At 35.2% G+C, this 15,686-nt stretch overlaps 1 protein-coding gene across 10 annotated transcripts in view; it reads left to right on the forward strand.

Moving 5' to 3' along the window:
• Positions 1–15,686, forward strand: part of LOC136038845 (serine/threonine-protein kinase tousled-like 2) — a 119,121-nt gene that overhangs the window by 33,853 nt on the left and 69,582 nt on the right. The window contains exon 1 of one of the 10 annotated variants that reach the window (XM_065722262.1): positions 6,876–7,436. The exons of 7 other annotated variants lie outside the window; for them this stretch is intronic. In XM_065722262.1, the coding sequence (XP_065578334.1) occupies positions 7,313–7,436 (124 nt within the window). In that variant the 5' untranslated portion in view covers positions 6,876–7,312. Of the gene's footprint in view, positions 1–6,875; positions 7,437–15,686 lie in introns of those variants that run through there. 2 more of the 10 variants (XM_065722261.1, XM_065722260.1) reach the window with 2 other exon arrangements.

A 15,686-nucleotide genomic window follows, 5' to 3' on the forward strand; every position in this document is an offset into this window, starting at 1 on the left:
AGATTTTTAAGTCAATAAAACATTAGTAAATAACATGTTAAAACGAAAACACGAGGAAATGAAACGATAACTACATAAAACATAAAAAGGTCACATCACTTAATTAACACTAGCTGCCGAGCACGGTTCCCGATAAGCGTACAAATGAAAATATCGTAGCCTATGGATTCTTCTGTGAGTGACGGAGAAAAGTGTTTTAATCCCCCCACATCCGAAACGCAAAATCAAAAGTCACTGTCACTGTCCCCCTGTCCTTGTCCCTCCCCTAATGAAACTTTCCCAGAAAGTTTCAACTCGAACAAAACAGGATAGGTTTATCAAAACTATAAGTTTGGAGATATTCATTTACGAAGAGAGTGGATCCCGACTTCCGTCTAGTCAATTTCTTCATTCATATGTACACGTAAAATGTCTATTATGAATTATTTGCCATATAAATTCAATTTATACATAGAAAAAATTATATTTTCAATATTCGTGACCTATTTCCGAAGGAAAAAACGCTGGACTCGTCCACCACCCTGGGACTAAGAGCTTTATCGATCACACGCTCTGCTAACTGAGCTATCAGGGCTTGGTTAGTCGGTTTTACACCTTTGGTATATATATATATATAAGTAAAATGTTTTTTTTTTCTGGGGAAACTACACTGCCCTTCTATTATACAGAGAATAAGGTAATTTCTAAAAATGGCAATTTTATGATATATTGTCAAAACAGTGGACAAATTATAATTTATTGCAATATCTGGTTGGCGAAAGGGCAAGGTGGAAACCTCCCTGATTATTTTTTTTTCAACTTCGACTCATGAGTGTAAATGTAATTGGTCCAAAAATCTAGCATTTTTGGTCCATTTCAAAAGTGTTTCTTCTTTGCATCAATTGCCTCTGGGCTGCAAGTGGTGCTGGGCGGGTTTTATGTTTTGTTATTTGCGTTTTTGACGAACTTTCAGAAACGAGCTTCGATAACTCTTTTGAGGAACGGAATGCATGTATTTGTATTGCCATGTCGAAACGCCATAATTGCCATGTCGAAACGATCTTGGATCGATTGCAGGGCTTTGGCATCATGGTTTCCAAACGTTGCTGCGTGAGCTCCTCGATTTTGAGCTCGTTGGAGAGGAATAATGTGGCTTTTTGAAGTACCGACAAAAATAGAAAAGTACTAGACTTGAATCTGTCTATCATTACAGTGGGGACTTCATTTTACCAGTAGATGTAATCTGAATCTTGTGATTTTTAACAGTCTACAAGTACTCAATGAGCCAGCTATTAGTGCACTTGCGCTTCACAGTAAAGTGCACCTCCTTTTCACAGAGAGTGAGGGGGATATGGTATTTCAAGGCTGATAATGATGCTTACATCTTTTGAGGAATTCAAAATCGAGCTGAAAAGAATTCTAGCTCATCGATACTGGTGTTGACAATTGAAGGGTCAAGTCCCGTCAAGATTCTTATACATTTTTAACCGCACTTTAAGAAAGGGTACCTTTCCCCTGACGATCTTCTCTCAGTTGAGGGTAAAGTAGCCAGAGACAAAGATATGCTTTGCTGCCAGTCGAAGCTCTAGTGGTAGATACGAGGCCGTCAGATTATCTGGAAGATGACTTCGACGCTCAACAGGTTAAAGGGAGTTTATGGGACTCAGTATATAGTATTTCTTTAGAGTCCAGTTTTTTATTTGCAGCTTCTGAATCTTAAATGGCTTTGGTGGTATTTAATAGGGAACTTATAGTTCTAATAAAGACAAATCCTATTAAACTATAGAAAGCTCATAATATCTGCTATAAGAGATTAACAGTAAGTTTGTGGTTGTGCCTGCTACCTCTGTTCCGTCTGCCAGATTTTATTCCATGGTCGACCTGACATTGGCAAAAATGATAACCTTCTGAGATTTTTGAACAGGAGAAAGTTTCTTGCAATTTGTATTTTTTTTTAACCCAAGTAGTTCAATGTTTGGATATTCGCGATTGGTTTTTAATGTAAACTGATGTTCAGTCATTTGATTCATGTTGCTTGAAATTTTATACAAAAGTTTTTTTTTATTTAACTCCTCCAAAAGAAAGGCCATCAGAAGAGAAAATGACTCAAAAATACCGATTAAAAATTTGTTGAATCGAATATTACTGGTGAGAGTATCAATTCAAAAAAGTTTCCATATATCGAACGGGGCTAATTGTAAATAGTTGTTTTTGCCATCATTGAACTTCCTGCTGGCCCTTAACAAGATTCTTCTTCAACTTGAGGACAGATATAGAAAGCAGTGTTTAAATCAGAATTTGTTTAGTGGTAAAATTTGCGTTTATTGCTTTCCAATATCACTAATACTATATAATGGTGTCATGGCCCATGTGGCCAACTATGGAAAGTAATATTTGAACAGCCACCATCTAGTTTATAAAACTCACCTGTATTGCTGTCCACACTCCTGATCACGATACAATGAGATTATGGCCCCTGGGGACTTGTTTATTATACCAACCACACTGTTGTTCGTGATCTGTTTAAAACCGGTTTCTCTGTGTGCACTCGGAACTAATCAGCTTAGTCCGAGTGAGATCAACTATTATGCAGGTATATTTTAATTGAATATTTAATATATAGAGTGGGTTATGTTAGATTAGGTATTTAATAAAATTGGTTGTGGATGGCCTGCTTTTCATAATTCTCTGTTGTAGTTTCCACAATTTTGTTGATAAAATATTCTATTTTCGTCATATTTTGGTATACCCCTTTAGGAATAACCTAACTTCACTTCTTGGGTCTGGTCGGTATAAAACTTCTCTTCTTGGTTGTGGTTGGTATAATCCATAAGTAGGCCTACCAATCTTTATTTTTAAGTTAGTAGAGATTGGTCTGAAGTACCCATAGAAAATTTGAAAATATTGGCCTGGAAATATATATTTTCAGTCTTAGACCCGCTTCCGGTTGGAAAATAGCTTTATACCCCTTAAGGATTGGGATTCTGCGCACCTATAATTTTAGACAAAAACTTATCTAGCCCAAGTATAAAACAGCTTTTTCGTTCTCGGGTCTTATTTGCTAAAGTGGAGATGCAACCTTTTGGCACGCTACTGTCGATGTTAAATAAGTAATTTAAAAGATATATTTCCCTTTTGAACCTTTTAAGAAAAAACTTAATTAATATAGGTTTTGGCATACGAAACAGATATTGCCCCACATACGTTCCTGTCCTGTATTGGGTAAAAGGGAAATCGCTTGACAGTCAGTGACTGAAATTCAAGAAAGTTTCGATGGGTGTCTGACGATAAGACATTGGAATAACATACACTGTTTTTTTGTTGTTTTTTTTTCATAAAAAACAAAATATAGTCAAGTTTTATAATAAAAAAAAGTTGATTTACATTCCATATTTTTATGGTAATTGCTTGGATCTTTAGCCGATTCTAGGCATTTACCCCTCTTCTCCAGAAAATATCCCCACCTGAAAATATCCCCCCCCCCCGAAAACACCCCCGTGGAAAATAAGGCTTTCCGAATTTGAGAATTTTGTGTCAGCTTAGTTTTTTTTTCTGTTGGGGGAAGGAATTTTAATACTTGTGTATTTACCAAAAATTTAAAAACTTTTCGTGAACGTCGTCCGGGATGCTAAAACAAAGATCCAGGGTGGTTACTCTAAAATTGTAGCTAATCGAGACAAATATAATCGTATTGCCCTTGGAAAGCTGTATTCTACTTTTTCAGACCATTCTGTTCTTTACCTTTCTGGGCTTCATCGTATACTTAGGAATAAGGATTTTAGTGATATTCAGATGGCCTATTACCGTTTTTGTATATATATTCTTTATCTTTCTCCTTGGTATAGGAATAGAAAACTAATAAATAAGTTTCACCTCCCGTATATTACTGAAAAGCCGACTGGTTTCAAACAGTTCGTGGTAACGAACTGTAGTAAGGAGCGGCCCGGCTCAATAGTAACCAAAATTCAAAAAAATGGAATTTTGATATCAATAGCTACATCAAAAGAATCGCATTTTACTGCTGATTTTAAATATACAAGTTTTATCAAGTTTAGTCTTACCCATCAAAAGTTAAGGGTCTGAGAAAATTTGCCTTAATTTAGAAAATAGGCGGAAACACCCCCTAAAAGTCATAGAATCTTAACGGAAATCACACCATCGGATTCAGCGTATCAGAAAACCCTATTGTAGAAGTTTCAAGCTCCTATCTACAAAAATGTGGAATTTTGTATTTTTTACCAGAATGCGTGTTTACTTATTTGTTTGTTTGTTTTTTCCCCTGGGGTGATCGTATCGACTCAGTGGTCCTAGAATGTTGCGAGAGGGCTCATCTAACGAAATGAAAAGTTCTAGTGCCCTTTTTAAGTGACCAAAAAATTGGAGGGCACCTAGGCCTCCTCCCACGCTAATTATTTTCCCAAAGTCAACGGATCAAAATTCTGAGATAGCCATTTTATTCAGCGTAGTTGAAAAACCTTATAACTATGTCTTTGGGGACCACGAAAAGCCTTATAACTATGTCTTTGGGGACCACTTACTCCCCCACAGTCCCCTACAAGTTACAAACTTTGACCAGTGCTTACATATAGTAATGGTTATTGGGAAGTGTACAGACGTTTTCCGGGGGATTTTTTGGTTGTGGGAGGGGTTGAGAAGAGGGGGATATGTTGGGAACTTTCCATCGAGGAATTTGTTATAGAGGAAGAAAATTTCCATGAAGGGAGCGCAGGATTTTCTAGCATTGTTTAAAAAAAAATAAAAAAAAAAATATGAAAAAGTTTTTTCACTGGAAGTAAGGAGCAGTATTGAAACTTGAAACGAACAGAAATTAATACGCATATGAGTGGCTCATCTCCTCCTAACATTTTGCTCTTTACGCTAAAGTATTTTTAGTAATTTCAACTATTTATTTTACGGCTTTTTTGATTCAGGGGTCATTCTTAATGAATTGGGAAAAAATTTAAGCTTTAGTGTAAAGAGCGAGGTACTGACGAGGAGGTGAACCCCCTCATATATGTAATAAAAACATGAGAATAAAAAAGTTCGTTAAGTAAACTAATTTATAAGTTACGTATATCTTTTACTAATAAAAACATTCGTAAAAAATTAAAAGTTCTAGTTGCCTTTTTAAGTAACCAAAAAACAGGAGGGCAACTAGGCTTCCTCCCCCACTCCTTTTTTTATCAAAATCATTCGATCAAAACTATGAGAACGCCATATAGAAAAAAATATGCAAATTTTGTTTTAATTATTCCTCTGCGGAGAGCCGAAATCAAAACATGAATTGATTCAAAAACGTTGAGAAATTAAATAAAAAACAAGTTTTTTTTTTACTGAATGTAAGGAGCGACATTAGAACTCAAAACAAACAGAAATTACTTCGTATATGAAAGGGGCTGTTTACACGCTGTACTTTACACTCCCCCGTGATGTGCAAATATATAGCCCAGATTTGTTTCTAAAGTAACGAAGAAACCGGTTTGTTCTCGAGTTTTAAGCATCGTAAACTTGATTGAGTGGCGTATAATACACAAGTACCAGAATTTTTCATGGAGACAGAGGTATTGTTTAAAAACGATCAGGAACAAAAAAAAAAAATAAGTTAAGTTTTTTCAGCTGATAATAAAGAGCAATGTTAAAACTTAAAAGGAAGTAGAAGGGGCAACTCCTTTCATATATGTAATAATATCTGTTCGTATTGAGTTTTATACTTGTTTTATTAAATTTGATATCTGATCATTTTTTGCTACTGTTTAATTTGCTACTGCTAAAAACTACAAAGCTACGTGTGGAGGTGTTCATCATTAAAAATTAAATTCTCGATTTTTCCTAGTTTTAAAAGATATATATATATATATATATATATATATATATATATATATATATATATATATATATATATATATATATATATATATATTATAATATATATATATATATATATATATATATATATATATATATATATATATATATATATATATATATATATATATATATATATATATATATAATATATATATATATATATATATATATATATATATATATATATATATATATATATATAAATCGGGTGAATGTCGATATTCGCCGGTTAAAGTCCGAAATAAGGATATTTAACAATTATTTCGGATAAACACCAAGCGACCATGTGTTGTTAACCAGTCAGCTTTGTCAGTCTTATGCAAGGTTTGATGGTGACAGGTTAGGTTATAGATTTTTGAAATGGGTTAGTTATTAGGTGAGAATCTCAGAAATATGAATATCAGAAATGTTCAACATTCACCATCATGATGCATGTGAATGTCAACAAATACATAATTTCTTAGTGTGTATGTCCGAAATATTTGTTAAAGATCCTTTTTTTGGACTTTCTTCGGTGAATGTCGACTATCACCAGATTTCGATCGTACACCGTAACACATACACGCATATATATATATATATATATATATATATATATATATATATATATATATATATATATATATATATATATATATATATATATATATATATATATATATTTATTCCTTTAAAGCCAGGGAAGCGCTATGATTACACCAAATCATCCATGTTGGCTTGGTAATAATGTATTACTTAGTTCTTTTTAAAATAGTTTGTAAATTATTGCAGACAATTCAACACATTCAATTAACCAACATGGGTTTGGTTATTTATTTTCCTGGTAATTCTTATTCCATCACTGCGTGCTCGACTTGCGCAAATCCTTTCTTACAAGGGCGGAGAATCAGGGGGTATTATATTTCGTAATTGTATGCTCCTATTACCCGCTGAAACAAATTCCGGGGGATTAGTGAGAGTTAGCAACCCCTAGCCTGTGTTTGGTTCTCTGCCACGCAAATATATCAAAGACTCCAGTTACCGAGTTTGTTTGATACTGATTCTTAGCCTGAATGGTTTCAAATGTGCCTATGTTATTATAGAAAATTATTGATTTTCCTTGATATAAAATTGTCAAATATTGAAGTGAAATTGCATATATTGTGACACATTTGAGTGTAGTGGAGAACTAGAGTTCTGGTTGAAGTTGGAAATCTACCTAGTGTCAACGGAATTATTTTTCAAACGAAGATTATTTTGTGAGGCTCCGGTGCCAAGATCGCCGTCATTCACCGCGCAAAATACGTTTATTTGTTGAATACCTGTGACATAATCAATATCATATTTTTAGCCTTATTGTACAAAATCCAGTGAAACTCTGGTAAAAGGAGTATATTTGGTTTCTTTGGAAGAAATACTGCATAAATCTTTCACCACCTGTGGATTGTTGAGGATGTTTGCAGTTGTAGTTGTGTTGTTTTAACTGATGCAGCGAGAGATAATTGCAAATAAAGGCCCCTTTGACTACCTCGAAGGGAGTCAATTGAATTTTACAGGGGATAATCAGATTTTTGATGAATTATATCGGATTCTGATCATGGATTTTGAAAGTAAGTCCTTTTTGTAAAGGAAATTCCTGTGATAAATTTTGGTTTGGTAGACCCAACCTAGAAAAATATGCTTAACTTTATATTCTCCCCATGACTTACGAGTTTAGTGACGTGTTAAAAAAGAAATTAGTAGTAGGCTATATTGGCCTAATGTATGTATTGTTCTGAACTAAACATTGTAATAACAAAATTCTTTTTTAAGTGTTTTCAGAAAATTTCGGAAAAATTCTAGTTAATTGACTTCTTGCTTTCTCCCTTAAAGGATTTAGGTTAGGAAAATGAAACTTTCAGGGATGGGTCTACAGGTTAAAGTATGTCCTGGGAGATATTTTAATGCACCCACCTCCACTCCTTCTCCCTCTAGAAGAGAACTTTGGATATGGCATAGTGGATATAACCCTAAGATATATTTACGCACTTGTTTGGGAGTAGCTTGGCTGGGGTTCGATTAAACTGGGAGTAACTCTGAAAATCCAATACATAGACATCAGACATCTTTGTTATTGTAGTGTTTAGTTCAGAACATGACACAGTCTAGTGTTATCAAATGTTGGAATAGTTATATATATTGCTGCAGACAGCCAATGTTTAACAGGCACACTTTTTTTTCGTCTGGAGTGTATAGGGCTACTGTGATAAGAAACCGTATTGAGGCCCAAACATGTTAAATTCTTCTTGGGGTATGTGTCTTCTACCCTGGTATAAGGAAGAATTGCTCCTATCCTTTATATGTGCGCATCTTTATTTGCTGCGTTTTGGAGTTGGTGTCAATTTTCAGGGATGGTGTGATGGCCGTTAACTTGACTAATAACTTTATATAACACTTTTTGCCATCGGAATTAACTCCCAGTCCCCCTCTAATGGGGTCATATCTAGCCCTAGACTGCATATAAAAGTCCGCTGACTATGTGGGTCTGTCCTTATCTTTTTTGCTTATTTCTCTCCAACAGTTGGCTCTTGCTGCCAAATAAAGCTAATTGAAAAAAAAAACAACAACAAATGAACTTTTTATATAGCCTAAGGCTACACCCTGCCGTTTTGGTGAAGAGGACTTGGACTAAATTACCACGGCCGAGATTTCTGCCCTATTTTACACTTTAACTGAATTACCACCAAAAATCAATTTTGAAACCATCTTCTCAACTGTGTAACTAATTTTGGCCAACCCTCCTGTCTATACTCAAAATCATTTAAAAAATTAGTTAATATCGCTATTTGAAAAATTCCTATTTGAAAAATTCAACTATTTTAAGAAGTTCTGCCTCTCAAAATGCCTATTATTATAACAGTATGCATATCCCTTTTCTGGCTTCCTATTTAAAATTCGAGAATCCTATATTGATCCGGTTGCTCAATTTTGAAGCATTTTTCTTGAAGGACGAGACTTATTGTTCATCACTTTTGCCATCTGCTTAGATAGCGCCGCGGGCTCCTGCTATCAAATGGGAGAATAGTTTTGACCCCCCTTCTTGATTGTCTTCTTTGGGACTTCACTCATAGGCTCAATAGACATTGCCTATTTTGGTGATTGACTTGGTAATTAGATAAATTTCAGTAGCAGTATAAGAACAGGACAGAAATCAGATAAGAAAAAAATACTTATCATTAGATTTTCTATTCAATGTTCTTTCCAATTATAATAATTGCTTCAGTTGCAATTGCCTCCTAGACCCCTCCCTCCTAATGGGGCCATTTAATAGCCTTAGACTCCAAAACCTCACTGATTTTATTCATCTGTCTAATTGGCATTATTTTATATTAAGAACCCACTTTTGACGAGAAATCTAATGGTATATTTCTTTTTTTCTATCTGATTTCCACCCTATACTGTACATTTATCTAATATATGTTGAATTAATGTGAAGTTTTTGCAACAAAAACAAAACAAACCCAGAAGTATTCATGAATTTTAACGTGTTGGAATTTTCGTAATACATTCACCTAAACTCAGGAAAAGAAGGGGAGATACTTGTTGGTTATTGGAAATACACCCAAAAAGTGAAGTTCGGTTAATCCTAATAAAAAACTGCAAAACAGACTGATAAAATAATACTTTAGAAACCAAATCATGGAAACCTAATCTAACCTAACCCCCAACCCTAATGTCTTAATATGTAGCCCAAAGTGTATAAGTCCAATACATTTTAAGTCCGATGCATTATATCATCCATCACTTGTTTTTGTAGCTATGAAACCGGTTTTCTGATATGTACTCTAAGCATAGTTCTTGAATATGTTTCCAATAACCGACAAGTACCGAAGGGGATTTTTCTTCTGAACTGCTTTCCTATATGATGGCTCCTGATTTGCTCACATTCAGACGGTGGTCTTGGGAGGGATTTTCCTTTTAGAAGAAGGTTTTCCCTGGAACATTTTGAGACAATTGGGTAACATTGCGGTCTATGGGCTCTTCTGTGGGTAACGCTTTAATTAAGAAAATAGTAGTAAATCAGTTCCAAAATCAGCATTTCCGAAATATAATGGTCGCTACAGTGACCAGCCCTCCCCCCATTCCTAATGGGGCCAAATTTAGCCCTAGGCTCTGCACAGAATTGCAAGAAAACACTGTTGAAATTCTTCCTTTATATTATGCAGGAGTTTTTATTAATCTGATTTTCATGTTCCCTTCTATTTTCGTCTACGTGTTCCAGTCATTTTCAAATTATATATTTATCCAACTGTTCCCATTATTTCCCAATGGCTTGATGCTTTAGACCAGGTTAAAAAGATTGGTAGGTCATGGTTGCAGCGATAGCTGCAAACTAGTAAAAAACGAATAATAGTAACCAAAATTTTAAATATAAATTCTGAAAAAACTGTCTTGTGAGGAAAAATTGCCATTAGTTGCTGATTCAGGAATGATAACTATTATTTCGGTTAATCTTAACAGTAAAATTCTATCGCGAAAATAAATTTCTAAGAATTTCAGAAAAGAGCCTGAAACCCCCAAAAAAGGATGTCGGAACGAAATAAAAAGTGATTTAGCAGTTCTGAAAAATTAGTGTTTTGCTGAAAACATAAAACTGAAGTAGTACAACAGGTTTGAGATATATGTTGCACAAACTGCGAAGGTTCGTTGTAAGTTTTAACTTCGCTCTTTAGGCTACTCTCATCAGAAAAAAAAAACTTTTTATTATTTATAATTTAGGGCTATATCTGGAACCATTAGGGTGGGGGCGGAATACAATTGTCTTGGTATTGACAATTATACCGTCTTTAGTCTGACGATTACATCCGAATACAGTTTCGATTGGGAAATCTAATGGTGCTACTTTTAATGCTTCCAAAAACTGGCAAATCACATAAGGTAACCTTGCCAGCATCCCAGTGTTGAATATCTTGGTCAAGCCTAGTATTTAAATCTCTAAGAAAAAGATACCCACTATTTTTGGGGGCCTTGGCCATTATCCCATATATAGGAAAAACCGCTTTCGTCTAATATATGTTGCAGTCAAATAACAAAAATTGTTATTTGATCAAATATTTAGGCTTTTGATCAAGATCTGAGATGACAAAAGGAATAAATGTGATGACTAAAATATAAACATAACTTATGATGTGTACATTTAAAACTTAGCAAATGTTAAATATTAGATGTCAGTATAAAAAGCAAATCCTTTTATTGTAGATTAGGCCAGTCCTAACTTGGACAGTTAGTTTCATTCCATTTTTTTCCTTGATTTTGACTTCATAACTTTCCATGATTTTGTCATTCAATGTGTATTGAAAAAAAAGGCAGGCTTATCCAATCTAGTGACTGGTATTTTCATGTTACTGCGACGCATACGCTTACTTCGTCCTTATCTCGTATCTCTTATTTATAGATTGCTTGTTGTTGCCTTAATCCTCATTTTTACCGAGAAAAATAATCCATGGTGTAAATACGATACAGTTAATAACAAATCGTTACAAAATTCATTTGAACATGTGCTGTTAGCCTACTAATTTTTTTTTTTCAATCAAACTTTGATTGCTGTGCATTTCAAAAATCTTTAGGTGTCAGATTTTTCAAGTACGAAAACGGAGCAACTCTCAGCTCGAAAAGTACACAGAACTAGTTTAAACATAAGTAATTAAAATCAATGCGCAATATTTCATTGTAAAATATTAATTTCGGATTTCAGTTTTTTATGGCCCTTGGTATCTACCAAGTGACATTTAGCTATCGCAAATTCTGTCGGTCGGTCTGTTTGTCTGTCTGTCTGACTGTCTGTCCCGGTTTTGCTACTATAGGCACTTCGAGGTAAGCTAGGACGAAGAAATTTGGCAAGCGTTCAGGAACCAGACCGGTTAAATTAGAAATTGTCGTTTTTCCGATTCAAACATCTGGGGGGGGGTGGTGGTGGTTAAATCGGTAAAAATGAGGCATTTTTAACTTACGAACGGGTGATCGGATCTTAATGAAATTTGATGTTTGGAAGGATATCGTGTCTCAGAACTCGTATTTTAAATCCCGACCGTATCCGGTGACATTGGGAGGAGTTGGGGGTAACCTAAAATCTTGGAAAACTCTTAGAGTGGAGACGGGTCGGGATAAAACTTGGTGGGAAAAATAAGCACAAGTCCTAGATACGTGATTGACATAACCGGAACGGATCTGCTCTCTTTGGGGGAGTTGGGGGGAGGGGAGTATTAATTCTAAAAAATAGAAAAATGAGGTATTTTTAACTTGTGAAGGATCTTCGTGAATCGGGTCTTCATGAAATTTCATATTTAGAAAGACCTCGTAACTCAGATGTCTTATTTTAAATTCCGACCGGATCCAGTGTCATCAGGGGGGGGGGGGGAAGACCGAAAATCTTGGAAAACGCTTGAAGCGGAGAGATCAGGATGAAACTTGGTGGGAAGAATAAGAACAAGTTAAATGATTGACATGATTGGAACGGATCCGTTCTCTTTGGGGGAGCTGGGGGTTGTTAATTTGGAAAAATTGGAAAAATTGAAGTATTTTAACTAAAAAATGGGTGACCAGATCTTAATGAAATATGATATATAGAAGGAACTCATGTCTCAGAGCTCTTATTTCACATCCCGACCAGATCTGTTGACATTGGAGGGAGTTGGAGGGGGAAACCGGAAATCTTGGAAAACGCTTATAAATGTCGTAGATACGTGATTGACATAACCGGACTGGATCCGCTCTCTTTGAGGGAGGTAGGGGGTGGGCTCAGTGCTTTGGCGAGTTTGGTGCTTCTGGACGTGCTAGGACGATGAAAATTGGTAGGCGTGTCAGGGAGCTGCCCAAATTGACTTGATAAAGTCGTTTTCCCCGATTCGACCATCTGGGGGGCTGAAGAGAGAGGAAAAATTAGAAAAATTGAGGTATTCTTAACTTACGAGTGGGTGATCGGATCTTAATGAATTGTGATATTTAGAAGGACATTGTGATTCAGAGCTCTTATTTTAAATCCCGACCGGCATTAAGTTTCTGATTTTCCTTTTAAAACAATCTGTTGGTTTTTTAGAATTTTGTCAGAGCTCATACCATATTAGCTCTTGGCTCTTCTAACCTCGTCACAAGTGCCATATGAGCTCTTAGCTCTTGTTTTCAGCGATGTTTGTACCATACCTAGATACACAATAAGTCAAAACCTCTGTGTAAGAGCATGGGACACCCACTTGGGAATTCGAAGACACTCCTGATTCAAGGTTATACCATTTACAGCAAAATACATATCATGATTTTTTTTTCGTTAAAATGGGTCACAGTTTTTTTCCGAACCTGGGGACGGGTAAGAGCATTTTTATCAATGGTTAGGAGGCAGTTGAAAAGTAAAATCTGAAGTTAGGAGAGGAATTAGAAAGAGTATCTTATTAGAGAGAGCTCTCCTAAAGTTAGAAGAGCCCCCTTATCCATTTCCTGTAAACAAATATCCTTGAATTTCTTGGAAAACTCGACTTTCTGGTGTGGATTTTGGATTCAACCCCCCTCGTTACTTTTTGTTCTGTATCCTGATATTTTGGGTAAGCTGTAAAACCTCAAAATTTATATCCTTACTTACAACCAAGTTTTTTTTTATTATTATATTCGGTGCGTACTCAGTACTTGGCTTTGAAGAGGGTTCTCGTCATAGGGGAAATGTAGAAACGTATTTGTCTTATTAGGCTTAGGAAATCTAACAAAAACAGTGCTTATCATAACTTTTTTTTAATTTTATATCATAAATTTCCATCGATACCTAGTTTTTATGATGATTTTTTATCATTTTTTTTATAATTAAAAAAAATATCATTTTTTTTTAAATAAAGACCATATGCCTTTGTCTCCAATCACGAGCAAGTCATAAAATAGCAAGTTGCACTACCTGAAATGGCGTTTTTCTGTGCAAGGTCTTATCCCAAGACATCTGAGCATTATGTGCTTCGTAAACAGAAAATGACGAACTGTGGACAAGGGATAGAGAAGGAATTTAAGCAAAACAGGCTTAACATTACATAAATTCAATAAAACATTAAGAAGAGGAAGAGAGAGAGAGAGAGAGAGAGAGAGAGAGAGAGAGAGAGAGAGAGAGAGAGAGAGAGAGAGAGAGAGAGAGAGAGAGAGAGAGAGAGAGAGAAAGAAAATAAAGAAAGACAAAAGATTTGCATTGTTTATCATCAAAACGACCAGCAAGCACGACACGCAGAAAGGTCTACGGGATAAACCGCCCAACAAATATTCTAGCCTGCCCGAGGACATGAACTCTGTGGAAAAAGAGTAATCTGTGGAAACAGCAGGTTACATTAAAAGAAAGAAAAATCTTAGTTTTAACCACCTTATGGGTAGTTTGGAGGGTTCAGATTATGCAAGATATATCTACAAATCTTATTTCAAAAGTATATTTCAAATTACTAATATTTGTTTTGTCTTCTTTGCGTAACTTGAGAAATGTCACGATCTTTTATCAATGTATTGCGATGCTTTGTTCGAGGGGTCGGTGATTTTTAGGCTACAATCACCTACATCACTTGGCGCTTGCCAAGCATGCTGGAATTATGCCAAACGTTGTGGGGGGCTGTGCCTCACGTGGCGGAACTGTGTGGCACACGTGGCGCTCCGAGATGTGCTGCAGTTGGTGGAAAGTAGACGGCGACGTAGCTTTGTTTGTTGTATTCAACGTTTTATACAATAACACATTTAGCATGGACTTTAGTAAAGGTTTTAGCTGAAGTTTTCAACCTAATAAATTTTATATTAACCTTATAAATTATAAATTTAATGTATATTATAATAAATTATATATTTAACATAATAAGTGTATGCATGGAGAACAATTGACATTGTTATTCTATAGTTTCGTGGTAAAAATGGTGCTTTAATTTCATCGGTTTACGTCTGTGACGTATTTTCGTAAGCTGGTCCTACTTTTCTTTAAGTGCGTATTAGAGAGGGAAGTCCAATTATCTCACTTTTATAAAGCCTGATTGGTTCTCCTATGCTGTGTGAAATTTTAAACTAATAAAAGAGCAACGTGTCAGTTTCCTCTAGATTGGTTCTTCTTCGCAAGAGTTTTAAACAGTAGGCCTAAAAAGAACGGTATGTTAATTCCCTCCTAATTGGTTCTACTGAGCAAGATTTTAAACCAGTAAAAAGAGCGAGAGGTTGATTTCCTCCTGATTGGTTCATCTGTATGACATCGCAAACCAATAAAAAGAACGACAGGTTAAACTCTACCTGATTGGTTTCTGTGTGAATTTCTAAACTAATAAAAAGAACGCTACGCTAATTGCCTCCGGATTGGTTCTTCTGGCGGAAATTTTAAGCTAGTAAAAAGAACAAAAGGTTTTTGAGTTACAAGATTTTGGTAACTTTTCGTTTCTTTGGGGTGTATATAGTTGGAAAAATTATGATTCGCGTGGTTGGATCAGTCAATTCAGTTGTATTGGCATTACAAATCGTAATTGTTAATCTGTTTGGGAATATTCTTAAAGTCAGTTTGCTGCAGTTGACTTGATTATACTGGGATTTTGGAATTATTGAAGGTATCTGAGGTGAGATCGGTGGTTTCTTCGAGTAGCTAATAATTTATATTTGTAAATAGTGACGAAGACCACACCGCCTTTCCATCATAAACAACAAGTAGAACAATAGGGGAATTTTTATATAAGACAGTGGATTGCAACTTTAAATGAATATTTTGACCCTATATCCAAGGGCCGTCCTCAGCAAAACAAATGATAAAAAGAATATGAAAGAACTCACAAAATACAATCTCTAAAACTAAAATATTTTCAAAATAGTTCTAGCATCATTACTTGAAGGAAGTTCTA

This window comes from Artemia franciscana, chromosome 18 (assembly GCF_032884065.1).
Source record: "Artemia franciscana chromosome 18, ASM3288406v1, whole genome shotgun sequence".
Lineage (NCBI taxonomy): Eukaryota > Metazoa > Arthropoda > Branchiopoda > Anostraca > Artemiidae > Artemia > Artemia franciscana.